Raw genomic sequence first — 24504 nt, forward strand, 5'->3', positions numbered from 1 at the left:
GGGTCAGAGTGCAGCGCCGGTGTGGGGCAGTTCTGCCACTCAGCTGCGACTCTAAATGAATGAGTCACTTCTCCTCCCCGGGCGAGCTCCTGGTTGGGGAACTCCCGGGATCAGGAAGGTCCCAGAGAAACTCCCCAAAGGGGACGCTAAGGCCGTTCTGAGAGATCCAGAGTACACACAGTGCCAGTGCCAGCCCCACATCCCCGACCACCGGCCCAGGGCTGGTTCCACGCCGTCGTTTCCGCTGGCCCCAGCCGCGGGGCCACCTCCAGACACACGGACCCGGGCTCCTGCCTGGCGGCGTGACCTTGGGTTAGTCCCGAGCCTCCTCTAGCCGGGTTTCCTCCGCCACATGCTAGGACCGCGTGCGTAAGATTTCCTCTGTAGTAGGGGCGGTTTAATGAGTAACAGAACTGGCTGTTGGTTCTTGACAATTGCCCAGCTGCTCCACGGAGGGGAGAAGCAATAGCGGACGGAGGCTCCCGGCACCTTCCCGGCCCGGGATGGGAGGGGGACGGGGAAGGCGGGGCCTGTCCGCGGGCGGGCTCAGGGTGCGGTCCGCTGAGTCAGTGGGCCTAGGGCAGGCGGGGCCAGAGCCAAGCGGCGACCCCTGGGCGGGGCGCTCGCAGACTCTATTTGAGATTCACCTTGCAAGTGGTTCTCTCATTCGAGTGGTCTCGGGCACAGACCCTCGCTCCGCCGTCCGCGAGCCTCGCGAGAGCTGCTCCTTCCTTGGGCCCTGGAGCAGAGCGTTTGTCGCCGGTGTCGCCGTGCGAGGATGCCGCAGCGGGTGTAGGGTCCCTGCAGGCCGAGCGGTGAGTCGCCCGCGGCCCGGCTTCTGCCGTTCTCTCTTCCCGGGAGGCTGGCCAGTCCCCTGCCTCGGCGACGTGCCCGTTTACCTGTAGGCGCAGGTGCTGAGAAGGTGCGGATAGCAGGCCCGGGGCGGCTGCGCGGGGAGGAAGGCGCGCGGCCGGGAGGTTCCGGGAAACGGTGTGTGCGGGGCGAGGTGGGCGTCGGGGGAAGCGCGCGGGTGGGATGGCTTCATTGGGTCCACACGGTGCCCACCTCTCTCCCACGTCCCGGCGACCGAGTGCGAGGGAGGCAGAGCTGGCAGGGTCAGGTCCCGCAGGGCGCAGGCGGGCGCTTCTCGCAGCCCAGACCCGGGCGGGGAGTGCGGGAACCCCGAGAACTGTGCTGGGAGCCCCGGGCAGAGAGGAAGGAGTTGGTGACTAAAGTGACGAAGTGATGTTTTGTCCCCACCGCCTTTTAAAGGGAGAGGGGATAAAATTTCATTTGGAGGCTGATTGTTACAGGAGCCCTCCGAGTTCAGATGGAGTCAAGTGTCCTTTGAGTCAACATTTAATCAAATCGAATTCTTGGTCTCAAGTGATTATCCATCCTCGGCCTCCCAAAGTGCTGGGATCACAGGCAGAAGCCACCATGCCCAGCTTTAAATTTAAATCTCTTTACGGTGAAGAGAAATACAGAGAAGGGTAAAACGGCTAAAGGATGTCTGTTTGGAGGCAAGGAAGGTCGCCCAGAGGTCAGGCACGCTCCACCGCGCCCCCCCGCCCCGCCCCCCAACCCGTCGGCGGAAACAGCTGGGCTTCTCCGCGACTCCTAAACCCTACCTCGCATCTCTAATCAGCTTAACAACGCGAACCAGCTGGGCGACGCGCGCGCACTCTCGCGGAAGCTTGAGTCTCGGCGCCCACCGTAGACGTCGCGGCAGAGGCAGCCCGTTGCTTTGGAGCCAGCGAGACGCGGCTGGGCCTCCACCTCTGTGGAGAGGGCCCGCCGCGGGCTTTGTTCAACATGTCGGTGCTGGATGCGCTTTGGGAGGACCGAGATGTCCGCTTCGACCTGTCCGCGCAGTGAGTCTCCAAGATTCCCGAGGGGTCTTTGGCCTGTAGAGGGCGCCGCGGTGCGCGTTGGGGACCCGCGGGCGGAGCCTGCAGCCCCGCTGCACTCCACGCTGGCGAGAGTAGGATGTTTGCGTCCCTTGTCGGCGCCTCGAGAGTCCCCAGGCCGGTTGGGCCACTGCGGCCTTCCAGAGGCCGGCGTCGTGGCAAGAGCGCGTCTGGATACGTAGTTTTGGTCCCGTGCGACCGTCGGTCCCCTATCCTGGTCTGCGGGACAGACCAGGAATGTGAACCGGAGCACAACCAGGACCACCCAGGGCTTGGCATTCTGTATACACCCACCTGAGCTTGGGATTTCAGTTTCATGGAAGGAACGTAGGTCAGGGGCTCAGGAAACTAGGGTTCTAAAACTAAGTCTGTAATATCGACACACTGTGTGGGCCCTTGGACAAATGTCTTCATCATTCAAGCTGGAGTCTTCATGTCTGTAAAATAAGAGAGGTGGGGAGTAGGCAGTCTTCAGAAATTCCTAACCACGCAAACTTTATGTCCTTGGTAAGCTTTCATCTAGTTATTCATCTAAATCACCAAGAAGAAGAAGGAGCCCTCTTTTGCAGCCCTGTTTTTGGAAATTATCATACTTTAAATAGAAGCCCTGTTTTGGGAAATTATCATTCTTTAAAGAGAAGGTGGTTAGAAACCTCCTGCTCCAAAATCCAGGGGGGGAAATGCAGGTTGAGAAAATACTAAGTGTTGAGAAACACTAAAGCTAAGATTCCTGGGTTAATGGCATAGAGCTGCTTAGCTACCTCTTATCATTCCTTATAGACCTCACTTCCTTAGATAGAAAAATGAAATATTGATACATTTTCCAGGTTAAGTAGTGGCTGGATATCTAATACTAACATGTTAGATCCTTTAAGAAGATCAAAGAGAAAGGAATTTGTAAAATTACGGACCATAGTTACATATTGTGACATTCTATGACATTTTCTGTCATTTTTGTAGGGTTCTTAATGCAAACAAAAGGCCATTTCGTTAACATTAATAAACATTCATCAGTGCTTACTATGTGCTAATTACTATGCTGATAGCTAGAGACAGAAAATAATGGAAATAATACTCATATCCCCCTATTCTAGTGCAGGAGATATACAGACAACTGCTATAATAAATGTGGTAAGTACCATTCTGAAAAAATGAACGAAAAGCTGAGACTCATAGAAACAGAACAATTTATTCTGCCTGGTGAAGTCCTTGAAGAAGAATAAATATTCATAGTATTTGAGTTGGTCCCTGAAGAATGGGACCCTTATCAGGGTACACAGGAGGAGAGTATTCCAGAAAAGAATTAAGCATAAGAAGCAGAGTCTTGGAGTTGTAACCTCTGGCTAGAAGGCAGGGTCTGCTGCAGAGAGAGGTTGGAGGTACAAATAGAAAGATGAATTAGCCAGATTGTGACATTTTTAGCTCAGGATTTTGGACTTCAACTTCTAGGCAGCCGGAGGACATGGAAGGCTTTTAAGCAGGGAAATGAATCTGTATTTTCAACAGGTGATTGAGTTGGCTATATGGAGAGTATATTAGAAGGCTCTACTAGATATTTGCTGGGTTTTTTGGGACACTGTAGAATGTATTCTAGCAGTTAGCAAGCTGCCTTTATTTCCTTTTGTCACCTGTATCAATTTGCCAAGTTCCGAAGATGCTTTTCATATAGCTCTTCTTTAACCATTCCTTCCATAATTTCCTGATGTCCTTTCCTCTACTCAGAAACCTCTGGAGGTTCTCTCCTGTCCACAGGATAAGGCCTAAACCTAACAGGCTGGCATTCTGTGTTCTCCATAGTCTGGTTCCTCCTTAGTTATCCAACAGTATTTCTCTCACTACCTCCCAATATGGCCCTTCTTCTCTAGCTTGGCCAGTCTTCTCACATGTCCTTACTATTTCTTTTTCCTGGTCCTTAATGATGGATTCTCTTTTCATTTTTCAAAATTCTGTACCTCCTACTCATCTGGCTTACTCCAGATGGCCCTGGTCACTCCAGGCCCCACTGATCTTTAGGTTCTTGAAGTTCTTGAAGACCTTATCTTTAAATGAATGAACATTTGGTACAACATGACTTATGCTGTTGGCTGTTTTATGTACATATGTCTCTTTTCTCCCTAAATAGATTGTAAGTAGGTATAGTTGTAGGTATAAAAATCAACCCTTTAGCCGGGCGCAGTGGCTCACGCCTGTAATCCCAGCACTTTGGGAGGCTGAGGCGGGTGAATCACGAGGTCAAGAGATGGAGACCATTCTGGTCAACATGGTGAAACCCCGTCTCTACTAAAAATACAAAAAATTAGCTGGGCGTGGTGGCGCGTACCTGTAATCCCAGCTACTCAGGAGGCTGAGGCAGGAGAATTGCCTGAACCCAGGAGGCGGAGGTTGCGGTGAGCCAAGATCGAGCCATTGCACTCTAGCCTGGGCAACAAGAGCAAAACTCCATCTCACAAAAAAAAAAAAAAAAAATCAAGCCTTTATATTCACTTTAGGCAAATGAAAACAAGACCAGGAGAAGTCCTTATTGATTGTTTAGATTCAATTGAAGACACCAAAGGAAATAATGGAGATAGAGGTGAGTATATTTTTACATGTATTTTACATTCCTGGTTTAATTTGCAAACGTTGAATCATATTAGCTAGAGAATTTATGAAACAGCATCATTTTTCAGTGTAATTGTGAAAATGGGAGAGTTAAAACCACGTAAGACTTTTCTCAGATTTAAACAGAAGAAAGGGTAGGCATTAAACTTGTAGTTTGGTCCTTTACTAAGTCCTAGTTCTAACATCACCTTTATCCAATGTAACTGTTAAAACTCAAGGAGACCTGTTTGCAAGGGACATTAGTTCTGACCATTGGACCTGTCTCCCTAAAAAAGGATATGGGGTAGTGAAATATAAGGAGATCATAGCTGTAGTACCTGGAGCCATGCTTCCTTTTAAAAAATTTAGGAGTAATGAACCATCAATCACCTAGACATGGATATGTGGGGAACAAATTTAATGCTGCACTGTGAAATCTATTTGTAATTCAAGTACTGGATAATCCTGTAAGACTTCTCTGTCACTGAGGACCAGCAACGGCTGGACCCTAGAGTCCCTCCCAAACCAAATCTCCCCAAGGTTGCAACTTTTAAAAGTCCAGGCTGCCTATAGCAGCTGTCTTTGGAGCCAATGACCAGTAGGTCTTGGAAGCATCATTACTGTTCTTCAAGGAAAAAAATAGAAGATGTGGAATGACAGCTTAATGTATCCAGAAAATGTTTTAGGGGAGAGGAAGTTTAGGAGGGAGGGACGTAAACCTCTTACTTGAAAGGGGTAAGTGGGGAAATAGAGCAGACTTCATTCAGAAAAGGGGGAATCAATAAATCATCAAGAAGGAATGGTAACCCTTATTGGCAGAATATGCTTACTGTACCCCTTTGACTGGCTGCTTGCTTCCTGATACTTTCTTCTGATCAGCTCTAGGTTGGCATGTAGGCAGCAGGCCCTGTTGTAAGCTTTTCTTCTCTGAGGGTGGTTCCCCTCAGAGACCTTATTTTTAAATGCATGAACTTTTGGTATAGTATTATTTATGCTGCTGGCTCTTTTATATACATATGTCTCAAACTCCTGACTTCAAATGATCTACCTACCTGGGCCTCCCAAAGTGCTGGGATTACAGGCATAAGCCACTGCTCCTGGCTAATGTACATATGTCTCTTTTCTCCCTAAATAGATGGTAAGCAGGTATAGTGGTAGCTATAAAATTAAGGCCTTTATATTCATTTTAGGCAAATGAAAACAAGACCTGGAGATTTAGATTCAATTGAAGACATCAAAGGAAATAATGGAGATAGAGGTGAGAGTGGTTCCCCTCAGAGAAGAAATGCTTCCAAAGAGACCTGCTGCCTACAGGCCACCACCTATAGGTAGATCCTTTTAGTGGCTACAGGCCACCACCTATAGGCAGATCCTTTTAGTGGCTGGGGCCCATCCTTAAAGTAATGCTTAGATCACACTTCTAAAATGCTTCCTGGTGTCTGTCAGGCTCAGATGAGAGTGGAGTATGAAGATCTAGCAGCAAAAAAGTCTTAGTTTGTGCTTTTGAGATTGGAAAAATAATCCCAACTGTCAAGATGGCTGTATCTTGACAAAATCTGAATTAACTTGAGAAGGCCAAGATAAAGTTTCATACAGATTGGCAGGAACTTTTAATAGAGCATTTTTCAATTCTTCAAATACTCATTGAGTGCAGAATCCTGTACTAATACTTCAGAGTAGGAAGGACAGAAAGCCTCCCTGACCAGAAATCTCCAGTGCCTGAAATCCTACTATTAATAAAAACAGCCCAACTACGGTGGCTCATGCCTATAATTCCAGCACTTTGGGAGGCCAAGGTGGGAGAATTGCTTAAAGCCAGGAGTTAAGAGACCAGCCTGGGCAACATAACAAGATCCTGTCTCTACAAAAAATAAAAAGAATTAGCCAGGTATGGTGGTGCGTGCCTGCGGCCCCAGCTACTGGGGATGCTGAGGTGGGAGGATCACTGGAGCCCAGGAGGCTGAGGCTGCAGTAAGTCATGTTCGTGTCCCTGCACTTGGCCTGGGTGACAGTGCAAGACCCTGTCTCAAAATAAAAATAGAAATAACTGTGTGTGTGCACAGACCTCAAAAACCTTTTGAAATTTTACAGGAGTATACAGCACTTCTGATCATTAAGGAGTTAAAAAATGGAAGGGGAATCCTGCTTTCTAGCCCTCCACTTCCCCTCCCTTTCAGCAGTTTGGAAATGATCAAGTTGAGGCATTGCCAAGTTCAAGAGCCCCTACGTTAAAACTGTAAATATCCCAGAAGATTAGCACATTTAATCAATTTTCACCTGTTAGTACCCTGACTTGAAATTATCAGATTAGCTTTGCACAGTGCCTATAGTTCATAGCCTAGTTGTAGAGATAAAATGTTGCTTAGGTAAAATGTCATAAAGAAAACATAACCAATGTATCTATAATTTAAAAAGTCATAGAAATGAGTTTGTACAGGATTAAAATATTTAATAGCTGGTGAGAATAAAAGGGACAGCTATATTTCAGTGTTTGGGAGATTAGTAGAAACAGGGACAACCATATTTTGGTATTAGGCAGGATGGAGAGGAAAGTCCATGTGTGGAACACTGGGTTTGGAGCTGTAGGCTGGGGTCCTTCAGCAGAAAAGAAGTAGGGGTAAAAATCGTAGAGATTGTAGGAGATATTCCAGGAGCAGAGAAAAAGGCAAACGGGTGGTTGGGGTTTTATGTGGCAAACACTTCCCACTCCATAATTTCTCTTGGGACTGACAAAAAAATATAAAAGAATCAATAGATGTCCTGAGCCCATAGCCCATTTGTAGAAATAAAATGTTGCCTAGGTAAAATGGCATAAGGAAAACCAGTGTATCTATAACAAAAAAAGTCAAAAATTAGTTTGCAAATGATTATTTTTTAAATAACTGTTATTTTGGGAATGTTTATTGTTTACCAGTCACTGTTCTGAATCTTTTATATAGATATAACCTCATTTAACATTAATAAAAATAGGCCGGGCGTGGTGGCTCATGCCTGTAATCCAAGCACTTTGGAGGCCAAGGCGGGCAGATCACCTGAGGTTGGGAGTTCAAGACCAGCCTGACCAACATGGTGAAACCCCGTCTTTAAAATAATAATAATAATAATAATAATAATAATAATAAAACAAAAAATTTAAAGTAGATGCAGTCATATTTATTTTCAAATGAGGAAACTGAGGAATAGAGAGGTTAGTTCACTTTTCCAAGGTCATGTAGCTAAGTGATGAACCTAACTGCCTACATTGATTTCTAAACTGGTAGGGTCACATTATTCTCTTCTCAAAAATTTTTAGTCCTTCCCAATTCCAATCCTAAACCCCACCCCCAACTCTACTGCCTCTATTGCTAATAGGTCTAAGTCTGAATTTTTTTTGTCTAGCATTAAAGGACTTCTAATATGTCCAAAAACAATGTTTATCGCCTGTGCTACTATCTTCCATTTGTCCTTCCAGGTCTGGCATTCTTCTCCACCCTTTTCCCCTTGCCCTGGAAACATGACTTGTATAGAGTACATCTAAGGATTCCTTGTGTACTCTGGCTTCCAGTTGGAAGAGTCATGGCAGAAGATCAAAAAGAGGCAGGAGCATGAGGTCTGGGTATCTATTCCCCTGAGAGGTTGGCTGTCTCTCCTCTCAAAGCAGTCAGCTCCATAGGACTCTTGTTTTTTCCAGATTTCATTAATTGCTGCTCCCTCTTTTGTAAATAAACCTCAGTTATCCTAACTTGAGTGTACCATCTATTTTCCATTGGACCAATGACTGAAAGATGCAATACCTAGTCTTCTATGATCTTGTATGATCCTTACACTCCAGCCATGCTGAATTACTTATTATTTGTCATACATAATCTGTAATTTTCCACAATCTCCCTTGAGAATGCCTTTCCTTTTTTTTTTTTTTTTTTAAGAGACGGAGTTTTGCTTTTGTTACCCAGGCTGGAGTGCAATGGCGCGATCTCAGCTCACCGCAACCTCCGCCTCCTGGGTTCAGGCAATTCTCCTGCCTCAGCCTCCTGAGTAGCTGGGATTACAGGCACATGCCACCATGCCCAGCTAATTTTTTATATTTTTAGTAGAGACAGGGTTTCACCATGTTGACCAAGATGGTCTCGATCTCTTGACCTTGTGATCCACCCGCCTCGGCCTCCCAAAGTGCTGGGATTACAGGCGTGAGCCACCGCTCCCGGCACCTTTACATTTTTTAAAGCCACCTTTGTTATCCAGTTTCACTCCAGTATTCATACAGACCTAGTTTCTCTGATTTTAGACATTCTAGAGGTTTTCAGAAAGAGTATGACCTGGCTGGCTATAGATTACTCATCAAAAGAATTTTATGTTTGTAATTTGTTGGTGAAATAATGTGTTTAAACAAAATGTCTTATTATTTCAGAATATCTCAAAGCTGTCATAAAATGCTAATTTGTATTATACATTTCTAATACACCTAGTATGCCATTCTCAAATTTATTTTTTTTCTTGGAGCATCTATAAGGGATCACTGTTGTACAGGACACATTTTGAGAAATGAAGTATCTGACTTTGTATTTCAGTGTATGAACATCAGTCTGATGCTAAGATCAAAAAGTATAAAGCCTTAAGGAGACTTCAGCCTGACCATAACTTCTTAGGAACAAAGTAGTTTGCTCACAGCAAAATTGTGTGTATAAATATATGGTTCATTTAAATGAGAACTGCTAAGAAAGTACTCATATAGCAAGGATTAGCGTGTATGTGAGAGTTCTTTGAAAATCACAATTTCAATGAATGGCTGTGTAATTATCCTGTATTCATTCTCAGTTGACTTGTTGGGACTCCAGAACAGCTTCTACTAAGACAAAAAAACTAGTGCACAAGTCTTTCCTCAGTCAGAGTTAGAGCAAAGCTGTTGGCAGAGAACATCTGTATCCCTTATATAACTGTCAAATTTCGTTTCTCTGGGATTCTGAATCATACATTGTACACCTTATATAGGTTGGATATGCACAATATTTTCAGTTAATAAGCACATGAAAAATATCTATAAGTGTTGCTTCTGATACTAACCCAGAAGTTCCATATCCACCTCATTCAGTGCTGCAAAATGGGTCCTTATTTAAGTTAACCTATTTTTGTCTGTCTGCTTTTAGGTAGACTCTTGGTAACAAATTTAAGAATTCTCTGGCACTCTTTGGCATTACCAAGAGTCAATGTTTGTAAGTATCTTTGTTAGATAAGTCTGAAGAAAAAAAACTCTTTGTCACGTGAACTTGCATGGTGCCCTTGATACCAAAGAAGTATGTGGAAATATGTGTAAATCTTTTTTTCTCTTCTTTTTGAGACAGAGTTTCACTCTTGTTGCTCAGGCTGGAGTGCAATGGTGCAATCTCAGCTCACCACAACCTCCACCTCCCGGGTTCAAGCAATTCTCCTTCCTCACCCTCCCGAATGGCTGGGATTACAGGCATGCACCACCATGCCTGGCTAATTTTGTATTTTTAGTAGAGACAGGGTTTCTCCATGTTGGTCAGGCTGGTCTCAAACTCCCGACCTCAGGTGACCCACCCGCCTTGGCCTCCCAAAGTGCTGGGATTACAGGTGTGAGCCACAGCGCCAGACTAGAAATCTTAAGTTAATAAAAATAAAAAACCGTCAGAAATCCTAAACATTATAATGCAAACAGAATTATCCATTATTATTTTGGTCTGTCTATTTTGTGTCTTGGACATATGTGAGATTAGGGCTTTAACCTTGGTTATTTTTTTATTTTTTTGAGAACATGCTATCACCTGTTTAATCCCAAAGAAGTAAGATATAAGCTGTAATAAAAGTATAATATTTTCATTGTGTTAAATTTTGTTTCACTTATTTTTTTAAAGTATTTTAGATTACCCAGCTAGACTTGTTCTTTTGATGTAGTAGTGCTAAAACTTTCAGTAAATAATGTTGCAGAGGCTTTAGGGATGAAGACTTCCTTTTTCCTGTGTTACATTTTTGTTTGTTCAAAGAGACAGAATTAACCCTCTAGTTTTTTTTTTTTAATTATTTAAATTTATACTTATTTCTTTTAAACTTTTAAAAGTGTATTTCTATATATGTTTAATTTCTAAACTGTTAAAAGTTCTGTATATATATATTTTTTTTAGAAAAGTATTTTTCTCAGTGTACCATATCATGTTCTTTACATTCTTTGCTTTTGGATTTTAGCTGTCGGTTACAATTGCATACTGAATATTACAACAAGGACTGCTAACTCTGTAAGTCTAAAAATTCTTATTGAAATATATATATATAGTGAAGAAACTAGATATTTGAGGTTGATGTTTGTTTTCACTATAATGGAGAAATTGCTCCTAAAATCTGAACTTTGAAATAAATTTGTCCTTACAGAAATTACGAGGCCAAACTGAAGCTCTTTATATACTAACAAAATGTAACAGTACTCGTTTTGAATTTATATTTACAAACCTGGTTCCTGGAAGCCCTAGACTTTTTACTTCTGTGATGGCAGTACACAGGTATAGTAATACTTTATGGATTATTGAATATTTTTAGCTTATTCTATGGTTTTAGACTGCAACAGTCCCCAACCTTTCTGGCACCAGGGACCAGTTTTATGGAAGACAGTTTTTCCATGGATTGGGTGAGGGTATGGTTTTGGGACGATTCAAGTGCATTACATTTATTGTGCAATTTATTTCTATTATTATTGTTATATACTCACCAAAAGGTAGAATCAGTGGGAGCCCTGAGCTTGTTTTCCTGCAACTAGATAGTCCCATCTGGGGGTGATGGGAGACAATGACAGATCATCAGGCATTAGATTCTCATAAGGAGCACACAATCTAGATCCCTTGCATGTGCCGTTCACAATAGGGTTCACATTCCTATGAGAATCTAATGCTGCTGCTGATCTGACAGGAGGCATAGCTCAGCTTTGTTTGCTCACTCACTTGCCGACCGTTCACCTACTGCTGGGCAGCCTGGTTCCTAACTGGCCACTGACCAGTACCCATCTGTCTGTGGCCCAGGGATTGGGGACCTCTGTTTTAAAGAATAAAGCTTAGAAGTGTGGTACTGTTTTCTTCCAAGCTCTATTGTAAATATCAGGAAGATATTGAGAAGAACATATTTCATTATCATTTAATAAACACTTTGAAGGTATTTATAAAACACATAAAACTAAAGATTCATTAAAAATTTCTACTGATGAACAGATTAGATTAGCTACCAAGGTAGGTAAAGTGAAATAAAGAATTCAATATACCTAAACAAGTTGCATAATTAATTTAAAAGATTATTTTTCTAGCAGGTAGAAGGCACATTTGAGTGTCTTCCCTGAAGAGTTTTGTTGGTGGTTTTTTTTTTTAGGTTTGTGGCTTTTTTTTTTTTTTTAAATAGACATAGGGTCCTGCTTTGTCATCCAGGCTGGAGTATAGTGGTGCAGTCATAACTCACTGAAGCCTCAAACTCCTGAGCTCAAACGATCTTCCTGCCTTAGCTTCCTGAGTAGCTAGAACTACAGGCATGTGATGCTATGTCCTGCCAATTTTTTAAAAGTGTTTTTGTAGAGCTGTACATGGTGGCTCACGCCTGTAATCCCAACACTTTGGGAAGCTGATGTGGGTGGATCATTTGAGGTCAGAAGTTCAAGACCAGCCTGGGCAACGTGGTGAAACCCTGCCTCTACTAAAAATACAAAAAAATTAGCTGGGCATGGTGGCACATGCCTGTAATCCCAGCTACTCAGGAGGCTGAGGCAGGAAAATTGCTTGAACCAGGGAGATGGAGGTTGCAGTGAGTTGAGATCACTCCACTGCACTCCTGCCTGGGTGACAGAGCAAGACTCCATCTCAAAAATAAAAAATAAAAAAATTCTGATCTCAGAAGCTAAGCAGGGTCAGGTCTGGTTAGTACTTGGATGGGAGACTGCCTGGGAATGTCGGGTGCTGTAGGCTTTTAAAAAAATTTTTTTTTAATTAAAAAAATAAATTAATGAATTAAAATAAATAATTAAAAATAAATAAATAAATAATAAAATAAAATAAAATGAAAATTGTAGAGACGGGATTCTCACTTTGTTTCATAGGCTGGTTTCCAGCTCCTGGGCTCAAGTGAGTCTCCTGCCTCAGCCTCCCAGAATACTGGGATTACAAATGTGAGCCACTTCACCAAGCCTGGTTTTTTTTAATTATTTATTTTTTCTTCTTGTTTGCTAAATTCTTCTCTTTTTACTACCTCAGCTTTTTCTTTTTTAAACCAGCCCTAAGTACTATGATTTTTTTTAAATGTGTGTATATAATTGTTTAATTTGTATTTGCCAGTGAAGTTGACATTTTTAATCTATTTTATGTATTTTTTGGCTTCTTATAAGTTTCTTAATTATACCCTTAGCTGTCATATATATTGCCAATATTATTTTTAGTTTCCTAGTTTATTTGATTTTTAATTTTATTGATGTTTTGATCTATATAATGGTTTAATTTTTTAATTGAAATATAATTTACATAAAATTTTACATGTAAAATTTACAATTTTAAAGTATACAGTTTGATAGTTTTAGTATATTCACAGTAATATTCAGCTATTGCAAAGATCCAATTCCAGAATATTTTCATCATTCTCAAAATAAATCCCTTACCTATAGCATTCATTTTCCATTCCCTCACCCCAACAGTCCCTGATAACCTCTAATTTACTTTGTGTCTCTATGGAATAGAGTAGAATCATGTAACATGTGGCCTTTTATGCCTGACCTCTTTCACTTACACAGTGTTTTCAAAGTCCATCCATGTTGTAGCATGTATACGTAGTAGTTCATTCCTTTTTGTAGCTAAAGAATATTCCATTGTATGGACATACCACATTTTGTTTATCCGATCATGAGTTGATGGACTTTTGAGTATTTTATTTATTTATTATTATTTTTTTTTTAGTTCATTTTATTGCCCTTATCTTCTTCTTTTTTTTTTTTTTTAATTGCATTTTAGGTTTTGGGGTACATGTGAAAAACATGCAAGGTTGTTGCATAGGTGCATACATGGCAGTATGATTTGCTGCCTCCCTCCCCTTCACCTATATCTGGCATTTCTCCCCATGCTATCCCTCCCCAACTCCCCACCCCCCTGCTGTCCCCCCTCCCCCCGAACAGACCCCCGTGTATAGTGCTCCCCTCCCTGTGTCCATGTGTTCTCCTTGTTCAACACCCACCTATGAGTGAGAACATGTGGTGTTTGATTTTGTGTTCTTGTGTCAGTTTGCTAAGAATGATGTTTTCCAGGTTCATCTATGTCCCTACAAAGGATGTGAACTCCTCGGTTTTAATGGCTGCATAATATTCCATGGTGTATATGTGCCACATTTTTCCTGTCCAGTCTATCATCGATGGGCATTTGGGCTGGTTCCAGGTCTTTGCTATTGTAAACTGTGCTGCAATGAACATGTGTGTGCATGTGTCCCTATAGTAGAATGATTTATAATCCTTTGGATATATGCCCAGTAATGGGATTGCTGGGTCAAATGGAATTTCTATTTCTAGGTCCTTGAGGAATCGCCACACTGTTTTCCACAGTGGTTGAACTAATTTACACTCCCACCTACAGTGTAAAAGTGTTCCTTTTTCTCCACATCCTCTCCAGCATCTGTTTTCTCCTGATTTTTTAATGATCGCCATTCTAACTGGCGTGAGATGGTATGTCAATGTAGTTTTGATTTGCATTTCTCTAATGACCAGTGATGATGAGCATTTTTTCATATGTGTGTTAGCCTCATGTATGTCTTCTTTTGTAAAGTATCTGTTCATATCCTTCGCCCATTTTTGAATGGGCTTGTTTGTTTTTTTCTTGTAAATCTTTTTTAGCTCATTGTAAAATCTGGATATCAGCCCTTTGTCAGACGGGTAGGCTGCAAAAATTTTTTCCCATTGTGTTGGTTGTCGATTCATTCTATTGACTGTTTCTTTTGCTGTGCAGAAGCTGTGGAGTTTGATTAGGTCCCATTTGTCTATTTTGGCTTTTGTTGCCAATGCTTTTGGTGTTTTGGTCATAAAGTCCTTGCCTACGCCTATGTCCTGAATGGTTTTGCCTAGGTTTCCTTCTAGTGTTTTTATGGTGTTACGTCTTATGTTTAAGTCTTTAATCCATCTGGAGTCAATTTTAGTGTAAGGTGTCAGGAAGGGGTCAAGTTTCTGCTTTCTGCATATGGCTAGCCAGTTTTCCCAACACCACTTATTTAACAGGGAATCCTTTCCCCATTGCTTGTTTTTTTCAGGTTTGTCAAAGATCGGGTGGTTGTAGATATGTTGTGTCGCCTCCGACGCCTCTGTTCCATTGGTCTATATCTCTGTTTTGGTACCAGTACCATGCTGTTTTGATTACTGTAGCCTTGTAGTATAGTTTGATGTCTGGTAGTGTGATGCCTCCCGCTTTGTTCTTTTTGCTTAGAATTGACTTGGCTATGCGGGCTCTCTTTTGGTTCCATATGAAGTTTAAGGTGGTTTTTTTCCAATTCTGTGAGGAAGGTCATTGGTAGCTTGATGGGGATAGCGTTGAATCTGTAAATTACTTTGGGCAGTATGGCCATTTTCACGATATTAATTCTTCCTAACCATGAACATGGAATGTTTCTCCATCTGTTTGTGTCCTCTCTTATTTCGTTAAGCAGTGATTTGTAGTTCTCCTTGAAGAGGTCCTTTACGTTCCTTGTTAGTTGTATTCCTAGGTATTTTATTCTCTTTGTAGCAATTGTGAATGGCAGTTCGTTCTTGATTTGGCTCTCTTTAAGTCTGTTATTGGTGTATAGGAATGCTTGTGATTTTTGCATATTGATTTTGTATCCTGAGACTTTGCTGAAGTTGCTTATCAGTTTCAGGAGATTTTGGGCTGAGGTGATAGGGTCTTCTAGATATACAATCATGTCGTCTGCAAATAGAGACACTTTGACTTCCTCCTTTCCTAATCGAATACCCTTTATTTCTTTTTCTTGCCTGATTGCTCTGGCTAGAACTTCCAGTGCTATATTGAATAGGAGTGGTGAGAGAGGGCATCCTTGTCTAGTGCCAGATTTCAAAGGGAATGCTTCCAGTTTTTGCCCATTCAGTATGATATTGGCTGTCGGTTTGTCATAAATAGCTTTTATTATTTTGAGATACGTTCCATCGATACCTAGTTTATTGAGAGTTTTTAGCATAAAGGGCTGTTGAATTTTGTCAAAGGCCTTCTCTGCATCAATTGAGATAATCGTGGTTTTTGTTTTTGGTTCTGTTTATGTGGTGAATTACATTTATAGACTTGCGTATATTGAACCAGCCTTGCATCCCCGGGATGAATCCTACTTGATCATGGTGGATAAGCTTTTTGATGTGCTGTTGTAATCAGCTTGCCAGTATTTTATTGAAGATTTTTGCATCTATGTTCATCATGGATATTGGCCTGAAGTTTTCTTTTCTTGTTGAGTCTCTGCCGGGTTTTGGTATTAGGATGATGTTGGTCTCATAAAATGATTTGGGAAGGATTCCCTCTTTTTGGATTATTTGGAATAGTTTCAGAAGGAATGGTACCAGTTCCTCTTTGTATGTCTGGTAGAATTTGGCTGTGAAACCATCTGGTCCTGGGCTTTTTTTGGGTGGTAGGCTCTTAATTGCTGCCTCGACTTCAGACCTTGTTATTGGTCTATTCAGGGTTTCAACTTCTTCCTGGTTTAGGCATGGGAGGAGGCTACTGTCCAGGAATTTATCCATTTCTTCCAGGTTTTCTAATTTATGTGCATAGAGTTGTTTGTAATAATCTCTGATGATGGTTTGAATTTCTGTGGCATCTGTGGTGATATCCCCTTTATCATTTTTTATTGCATCTATTTGGTTATTCTCTTTTCTTTTTTATTAGTCTGGTTAGTGGTCTATTTTGTTGATCTTTTCAAAAAACCAGCTCCTGGATTTATTGATTTTTTGTAGGGTTTTTCGTGTCTCTATCTCCTTCAATTCTGCTTTGATCTTAGTTATTTCTTGTCTTCTGCTAGGTTTTGAGTTTTTTTTGATCTTGCTCCTCTAGCTCTTTCAATTTTGATGATAGGGTGTCAATTTTAGTTCTCTCCTTTCTTCTCATGTGGGCCCTTATTGCTATATATTTTCCTCTAGAGACTGCTTTAAATGTGTCCCAGAGATTCTGGTATGTGGTGTCTTCGTTCTCGTTGGTTTCGAAGAACATCTTTATTTCTGCCTTCATTTCAGTGTTTATCCAGTCAACATTCAGGATAAAGTTGTTCAATTTCCATGAGGCTGTGCGGTTCTGGGTTGGCTTCTGACTTCAGAGTTTTAACTTGATTGCACTGTGGTCTGAGAGACTGTTTGTTATGGTTTCCGTTCTTTTGCATTTGCTGAGGAGTGATTTACTTCCACTTATGTGGTCAATTTTAGAGTAGGTGTGATGTGGTGCTGAGAAGAATGTATATTCTGTGGATTTGGGCTGGAGAGTTCTGTAAATGTCTATTAGGTTTGCTTGTTCCAGGTCTGAGTTCAAGTCCTGGATATCCTTATTAATTTTCTGTCTGGTTGATCTGTCTAATATTGACAATGGTGTGTTGAAGTCTCCCACTATTAATGTGTGGGAGTCTAATTCTCTTTGCAAGTCTTTAAGAACTTGCCTTATGTATCTGGTTGCTCCTGTATTAGGTGCATATATATTTAGGATCATTAGCTCTTCTTGTTGCATTGATCCTTTTACCATTATGTAATGTCCTTCTTTGTCTCTTTTGATCTTTGTTGCCTTAAAGTCTATTTTATCAGAGATGAGAATTGCAACTCCTGCTTTTTTTTGCTCTCCATTTGCTTGGTAAATCTTCCTCCATCCCTTTATTTTGAGCCTATGTGTATCCTTGCATGTGAGGTGGGTTTCCTGGATACAGCACACTGATGGGTTTTGGCTTTTTATGCAATTTGCCAGTCTGTGTCTTTTGATTGGGGCATTTAGTCCATTTACATTTAGGGTTAATATTGTTATGTGTGAGTTTGATCCTGTCATTTTGATGCTAGCTGGCTGTTTTGCCCATTGGTTGATGCAGATTCTTCATTGTGTTGCTGCTCTTTACCATTTTGTGCGTTTTTGGAGTGGCTGGTGCTGGTTGTTTTTTTCTATGTGTAGTGTCTCCTTCAGGAGCTCTTGTAAAGCTGGTCTGGTGGTGATGAAATCTGTGAGTACTTGCTTGTTCACAAAGGATTTTATTTTTCCTTCACTTATGAAGCTTAGTTTGGCTGGATATGAAATTCTGGGTTGAAGGTTCTTTTCTTTAAGGATGTTGAATATCGGCCCCCACTCTCTTCTGGCTTGTAGGGTTTCTGCTGAGATATCTGCTGTGAGTCTGATGGGCTTCCCTTTGTGGGTAACCCGACCTTTCTCTCTGGCTGCCCTTAGTATTTTCTCCTTCATTTCAACCCTGGTGAATCTGATGATTATGTGCCTTGGGGTTGCTCTTCTAGAGGAATATCTTTGTGGTGTTCTCTGTATTTCCTGGACTTGAGTATTGGCCTGCCTTGCTAGGTTGGGGAAGTTTTCCTGGATAATATCCTGAAGAGTATTTTCCAGCTTGGATGCATTCTCTTCGTCACATTCAGGTACACCTATCAAACGTAGATTAGGTCTTTTCACGTAGTCCCATATTTCTTTTGACTCTGTTCATTCCTTTTTACCTTGTTTTCTCTAATCTTCCCTTCTCGTTTTATTTCATTGAGTTGATCTTCGACTTCTGATATCCTTTCTTCTGCTTGGTCAATTCTGCTGTTGAAACTTGTGCATGCTTCGCGAAGTTCTCGTGTTGTGTTTTTCAGCTCCATCAATTCACTCATATTCCTCTCTAAGTTGTCCATTCTCGTTAGCATTTCATCAAGTCTTTTTTCAAGGTTCTTAGTTTCTTTGCATTGGGTTAGAACATGTTCTTTTAGCTCACAGAAGTTTCTTATTATCCATTTTCTGAAAGCTGATTCTGTCATTTCATCACACTCATTCTCCGTCCAGTCTTGTTCCCATGCTGGTGAGGAGTTATGCTGCCTTGTAGGAGGAGAGGTGTTCTGGTTTTGGGTGTTTTCATCCTTTTTGCGCTGGTTTCATCCCATCTTTGTGGATTTATCTGCCTATTGACTTTGTAGTTGCTGTCTTTCTGATTTTGGTAATTTTAAGTCTGCAGCAGCTGAACTCATAAACCCCCTTTTCTTCCCCCCAGGTGTTCTGGCCCAGGGGGTTAGGGCTTTATGCTTTTCAGCTGTGTTGCTACTGTTTTCCCTGCCCACAAGGTGGCAGTCTAGTCACACTCAGCCTGCAGAGGCTTCACTGAGCTGCTGTGGGCTCCACCCAGCTTCCGTGTGAGCTTCCCTGCAGTCCTGTTTATATGGGTGTAGTTAGAACTGCTTCCGCTATGCTGGCCTGCCCCTGTAGTGACGGAGTCTCTGTAGTGGCGGGTTGTCTTGGTTACAGCAAATTGCCCCGGGAACTGCAGGGTGTTTCCCGATGGAGGACGCCCCTCCCCCACAGAGCTGGACCGTCCCAGGTTCAGCCGTGTTTCCAGGGGGGCCCTCTTTGCCCGGGAATCTCTTGGGTTGCCTCCTTGCCTCAGCTCCCCTTGCTGGCCCAGAGGGGACACAGTCTCGTTCACTTTGCTCAAGGAGCCGCTGCTCCCTGCCCCCGGTGCAGGCCGAGCGGCTGCTCTGGTCCAACCAGCGGCGCTGGGAACCCGTGGAGCTTCTCCGCCTGTGAATCTCCTGGTCTGTGGGCAGTTAAAATCCGCTGCCCTGTGTGCCGCTGCGTCAGCCGAAGCAGCGGCTCTGAGATTCGTGGCGCGTCCTTGCCCGGGGGTCTCCTGGCTTGAATCCCTGCTTCAGCTCCCCTTGCTGGCTCAGAGGGAACTCTGTCTCTCTCGCTCTGCATAAGAAGCCATTGCCCCCCACCCCAGGGTGTAGGCTGAGCGGCCATGCCGCTCAAACAGGCGGCGCTGGCAACCCGTGGGGCTTCTCCTCCTGTGAATCTCCCGGTCTCTGGGCAGTAAAAATCCGTCTGGAAATGCGGCGTCCACTCACCCTCTGCGCCTTCTCTCGGAGCTGCAATCCCGACTTCCTCCTAAGCGGCCATCTTGGATCTTCCCTTGAGTATTTTATTTTTTAGTGATTATGAATAACGTTACTATGAACATTTGTGTATAAGTTTTGTGTGAACATATGTTTTCAATTCTCTTGGGCATATACCTAAACCTTAGCTCTTTATTTCATTTAGAGAAGTACTATGAAAAGTTCTAAATGGAATATGAAAGGAACAGAAGCTGCTTTTCTTAAATAATATTAAAAACATTAGGCCAGGTGTGGTGGCTCACGCCTGTAATCCCAGCACTTTGGGAGGCCAAGGCGGGTGGATCACTTGAGGTCAGGAGTTTGAGACTAGCCTGACCAACATGGTGAAACTCCGTATCTTAAAAAAAAAAAAAAAAAAAAAAAAGCTATCTAAAAAAAGAAAAAAAATATTATGTGCTTCTCCCCAAAAAATAATTTATAGCATAAATAGTTTCCATTTCTTCCACTGGTTAAGTATTGATGATAACAGCACTAAAGAAAATTAAGACTTACAAGCAGAATGCTCAAATTCTGCTCTTTCACAACTTACATATTAGAAGATTAAAGTAAAAATTAGAAGTTCAACAATGAATATAATTTATATAAGTGAATTCTGATGTTATTAAGGTTAAGAAAACTTTACTTTTGTTAAATGGGTAACTTAGCCTGTTTTATGTGAAATATTAAAATTAACTAATCAAAAGTTAATTGGGGTTTCTTTCTGTGTTTATTATCAGTAGACATTGAAAAAAATTACAGGGATTTAGGCCAGGCGTGGTGGCTCACGCCTGTAATCCCAGCACTTTGGGAGGCCAAGGCGGACAGATCATGAGGTCAGGAGTTCAAGATCAGCCTGGCCAACATGGTAAAACCCCCTCTCTACTAAAAATACAAAAATTAGCTGGGCATGGTGGCATGAACCTATAATCCCAACTACTTGGGAGGCTGAGGCAAGAGAATTGCTTGAACTGCAACCCAGGAGGTGGAGGTTATAGTGAGCCCAGATTGTGCTGCTGTACTCCAGCCTGGGCTACAGCTCAAGACTCTATCTCAAAAAAATAAAGATTATAATTCTCTTTCTCTCCCTTCCCCTCTCCTTTTTCCTTCCTCTCTCTCCCCTTCTCCCTCCCTCCCAGTTGTTCTCTTCCTCCTTCCCCCTTCTCTCCTTAGGGTCCCTTTTGGATTCAGTACAGATTCATTCTAGTTTTCTGTGTAGAGGTAGATGTGAGCATGTTTTCAGGTTGCAGTGAGAAAAAGTAATTGTTTTGTTCTTGTTTTTGTTTTTGTCTTTGAGACAGAGTCTCGCTCTGTGGCCCAGGCTGGAGTGTGGTGGCACAATCTCCACTCACTGCAAAATCTGCAGTGGTTTCAAGCAGTTCTTCTGCCTCAGCCTTCCAAGTAGATGGAACTACAAGTGTGCGCCACCATGCCCGGCTAATTTTTGTATTTTTAGTAGAAACAGGGTTTCACCATGTTGGCCAGGCTGCTCTCAAACTCCTGCTTCAAATGATCTGCCCACCTCGGCTTCCCAAAGTGCTGGGATTACAGGTGTGAACCACTGCGCCCAGCCAAGAAAAAGTATTAATAATTAGATGCCTGTTTATGTCCTTCAAAAAACAGGGAAATGAAGAAAAGTTAGCATTTTGATAGAAAAAACAATTTCCATATGTATTTAAAAATAGGTTATTGTGATAAAATATGAAAATACTATACTGACAAATTCTACAGAAAACTGTAATTGCCAAACCTTTTTAAAAAGAAAAATATAGCTGCATGCAGTGGCACATGCCTACAGTCCCAGCTACTCTGGAAGCTGAGCCAGGAGATCACTTGAGCCCAGGAGTTTGAGTGATGTACATAAATACTAACAACTATATATTTTAGTAAATAAGTAAACATAACCCCAGAAAACCACATCTTCAGTTTGGGTTGTCTTTTGTCTGTTCTTTTTCACAGAGCATATGAAACTTCTAAAATGTATCGTGATTTTAAATTGAGAAGTGCACTAATTCAGAACAAGCAACTAAGACTGTTACCACAAGAACATGTATATGATAAAATCAATGGAGTATGGAATTTATCCAGTGATCAGGTATTGTGCAAAGAACTAGTGAACCTTTTGGGACAGTGTTTTGCTAATCATTTTTCCATTCGTCATTGGATTTATATAGTCAATTCTAATTGTTAAAATTAGCATTATAGGAAAGCATATTATTTTTCAGTAAGTTAATTCAATAAAACGGTATTCCAGTCCTGGACTGTCTCTTTAATTAATGAATCAAAAATTCCTGGTGCTATGCTAGGTGGTAAAGATCTAACTATGGAAGTCCTACCCTTATAAACAATGCAATCTAATGTGTTTTGATGGGGGTTATTACATATGTTTTGTTTCTCTTTCTTGACACAACTTCTTTGCTTTGACTTATCCAAGGTTTTGAATACTAATTTTAGTAAGGTCTAACATTTGTAGATTGCTTACTATGTGCTAGGCACTGTGCTAAGGGATTTATTTATATGGGATATTTAATCAGATCTCCATTTTTACATTTGACAAAATACATCAAGAAGAAATTTCCCCATGGTCAGACAGTTGGTAGGTACTAATGGTTTAATGATTAGGCAGCCTGACTCCAGAGTCCAGGCTGTTAGTTATCTAATTGTACTGCTATCAATGAATGATGAAGTCATTAATACTCAATTTTGGTATTATTTGCTGCTGTAATAAGAATTATTCTGGTGATTAGAAAATAAAGACTAGGTATCCAAAAAATGATCATTTCTATATCTCTCATTACTGTCTTTTACAGGGCAATTTAGGAACATTTTTTATTACCAATGTGAGAATTGTGTGGCATGCAAATATGAATGATAGTTTTAATGTCAGTATACCATATCTGCAAATTGTAAGTACATACATTTTGATGACCTTATTTTCATGTAGAATAAATATTTTTTGTTCAATAGTTAATGGGACTTTTAGGATTAGATGAGTTCTTGCCCCCTTTTTTAAGTGGTAGCAGTTATTAGCTGAGAGCATATTGTAAAGATGTTGATAATTTACTATGAAATATTTCAACATAGAAAAGATCTAATTGTACTTACTTTCCAGAGAAGCAGCACTATTACCAGCTTGCTAGTAGAAGAGAAATATACTGGATTCTAAAAATTTAAATAGTTGTACAGAGTAAGGTGTCTCTCAGATTCCATCCAGAGGGCTTTAACTATGAAAGTTTTCTGTAACCTTTTTGTGAGGCAAGTATATGGTGGTTCCTTGGCATAGCTTTAGCACACTGATCCACAGTTTTTCTTGACTCTCTTATCACTTTCTGCTCCAAAGCTTTTAAAAGCCAGAAGGAATTTATTAATTCTTAATTCTGTGAATGAACTACTTTCATTGTATTTAGATACAGAATGTAATACAAGCTGGATTCATACCACAGGTTTAATGAAAGGAATCAAGATGATTTTTAGTGATAATACTTTCAGCTTAAGTTCAGTTAAAACTATTAAAATCAGGCTGGACATGGTGGCTCATTCCTGTAATCTCAGTACTTTGAGAGGCTGAGATGGGAGGATTGCTTGAGGTCTGGAGTTCAAGACCAGCATGGGCAACATAGCTAGACCCTTTCTCTATTTTTTTTTTTTTTACAAAAAAACCAAAACAATTAAAATTCAAAATAAGAACTGACTATATCTGAGACCAATTTGTTTGGGGAGTAGGTAAAGATAGTTCTTTTTATTCTGTTGCTGCTATGATAAATAAGTGACTCAGTGAAACAAACTGTAAATTCTAATACACTAATTTTGTTTTATATAAAAAAACTACTTTCAGAATTCTAGTACAGATTAGATGGAACATAAAAATAGTTAATGAAAATCACATGAAGTTATCCTGTGATAACTGCCCTTATTGTAGGATGTATAGTCTTAAGACTATGGAGTTTTATTAATATTTATTGAGTAGACAGAATGTATGTGATACCTAGAAAATACCATTTTTAAGAAAAGAATTCCTGGCCCATGAGATGAATAATTCTTTGCAAAATATTCCCAACCCTATCTTTGGCTAAATTATTTGATTTCTGAGTTTTAAATTTCTGATAATTCATGCATTTATATGCTAAATTTTGAGCACCTACTCTGTGCCAGGTGCTAGAGATACAGTCATGAAAATCATGAACCAGTATACAGTTCCTCCACCATTCAGTCTGGTGGAGAAAAACAACATATTAAACAGAAAGTCATAGAATCGCATAGGAAGAAAATTATTTCTGGCCAACAAAAGAAATATAAAAATTTATAATCAAGGCTGAGATGATGTGACAAAATCTACATAGGTATTTGACAAATTGGTGTTTGTATTACTATTGCTTTTTTATATTGCATTAACGTATGTTACAGCTTGCCTAACCTAACTTCTATTATGCTGAATAATTACTGAGTAGTAAACAACCTTGTGCTTTCTGTTCTTTTTGTTATTTAAGAATAGAGTTGCCAAATATGGCCTCTGGAATGAATTCAGGCTGGCCCAAACGACTTGCAATCTGATATCATCACAGTCTGTCAGGGCCGCAGTCATTTTCTAACTTCAGCTCTGCACCTCAGCCATTACCCTGACCCCACTCCTAAAGATACATATATATCAGCTTCTTGCCAGTTTCTGTCTTACCAGCCTGTGTCACCCACAGACACCTGGTTAGATTACCTATTGAAAGCCAAAGTGCCAGTGTTCTATGATACTTTTTCTTTCTTTTCTTTCTTTCTTTCTTTTTTTTTTTTTTTTTTTTGAGGCAGGGGTCTCACACTGTCACCCAGGCTAGAGTGCAGTGGCACAGTCTTGGCTCACTGCAACCGCCGCCTCCCAGACTCAGGTAATCCTCTCTCCCTCAGCCTTCTGAACAGCTAGAACCACAAGTGTGCATGCCTGGCTAATTTTTTTGTAATTTTGGTAGC

At 41.2% G+C, this 24504-nt stretch overlaps 1 protein-coding gene across 4 annotated transcripts in view; it reads left to right on the forward strand.

The window, feature by feature from the left end:
- The first annotated feature begins 1688 nt into the window (after positions 1-1688).
- LOC105728262 (Bardet-Biedl syndrome 5 protein homolog) overlaps positions 1689-24504 on the forward strand; it is a 51350-nt gene continuing 28534 nt past the window's right edge. For 3 of the 4 annotated variants that reach the window (XM_064373350.1, XM_021668992.2, XM_064373351.1), the window contains exons 1-7: positions 1735-1874; positions 4400-4482; positions 9614-9679; positions 10671-10720; positions 10854-10981; positions 21508-21643; positions 22359-22454. In XM_064373350.1, the coding sequence (XP_064229420.1) occupies positions 1816-1874; positions 4400-4482; positions 9614-9679; positions 10671-10720; positions 10854-10981; positions 21508-21643; positions 22359-22454 (618 nt within the window). In that variant the 5' untranslated portion in view covers positions 1735-1815. Of the gene's footprint in view, positions 1875-4399; positions 4483-9613; positions 9680-10670; positions 10721-10853; positions 10982-21507; positions 21644-22358; positions 22455-24504 lie in introns of all 4 variants that reach the window. The other variant, XM_021668995.2, reaches the window with a different exon arrangement.

This window comes from Aotus nancymaae, unplaced genomic scaffold, assembly GCF_030222135.1.
Source record: "Aotus nancymaae isolate 86718 unplaced genomic scaffold, 86718_ANA_hifiasm-v0.15.2.pri h1tg000008l, whole genome shotgun sequence".
In the NCBI taxonomy this organism is placed as follows: domain Eukaryota; kingdom Metazoa; phylum Chordata; class Mammalia; order Primates; family Aotidae; genus Aotus; species Aotus nancymaae.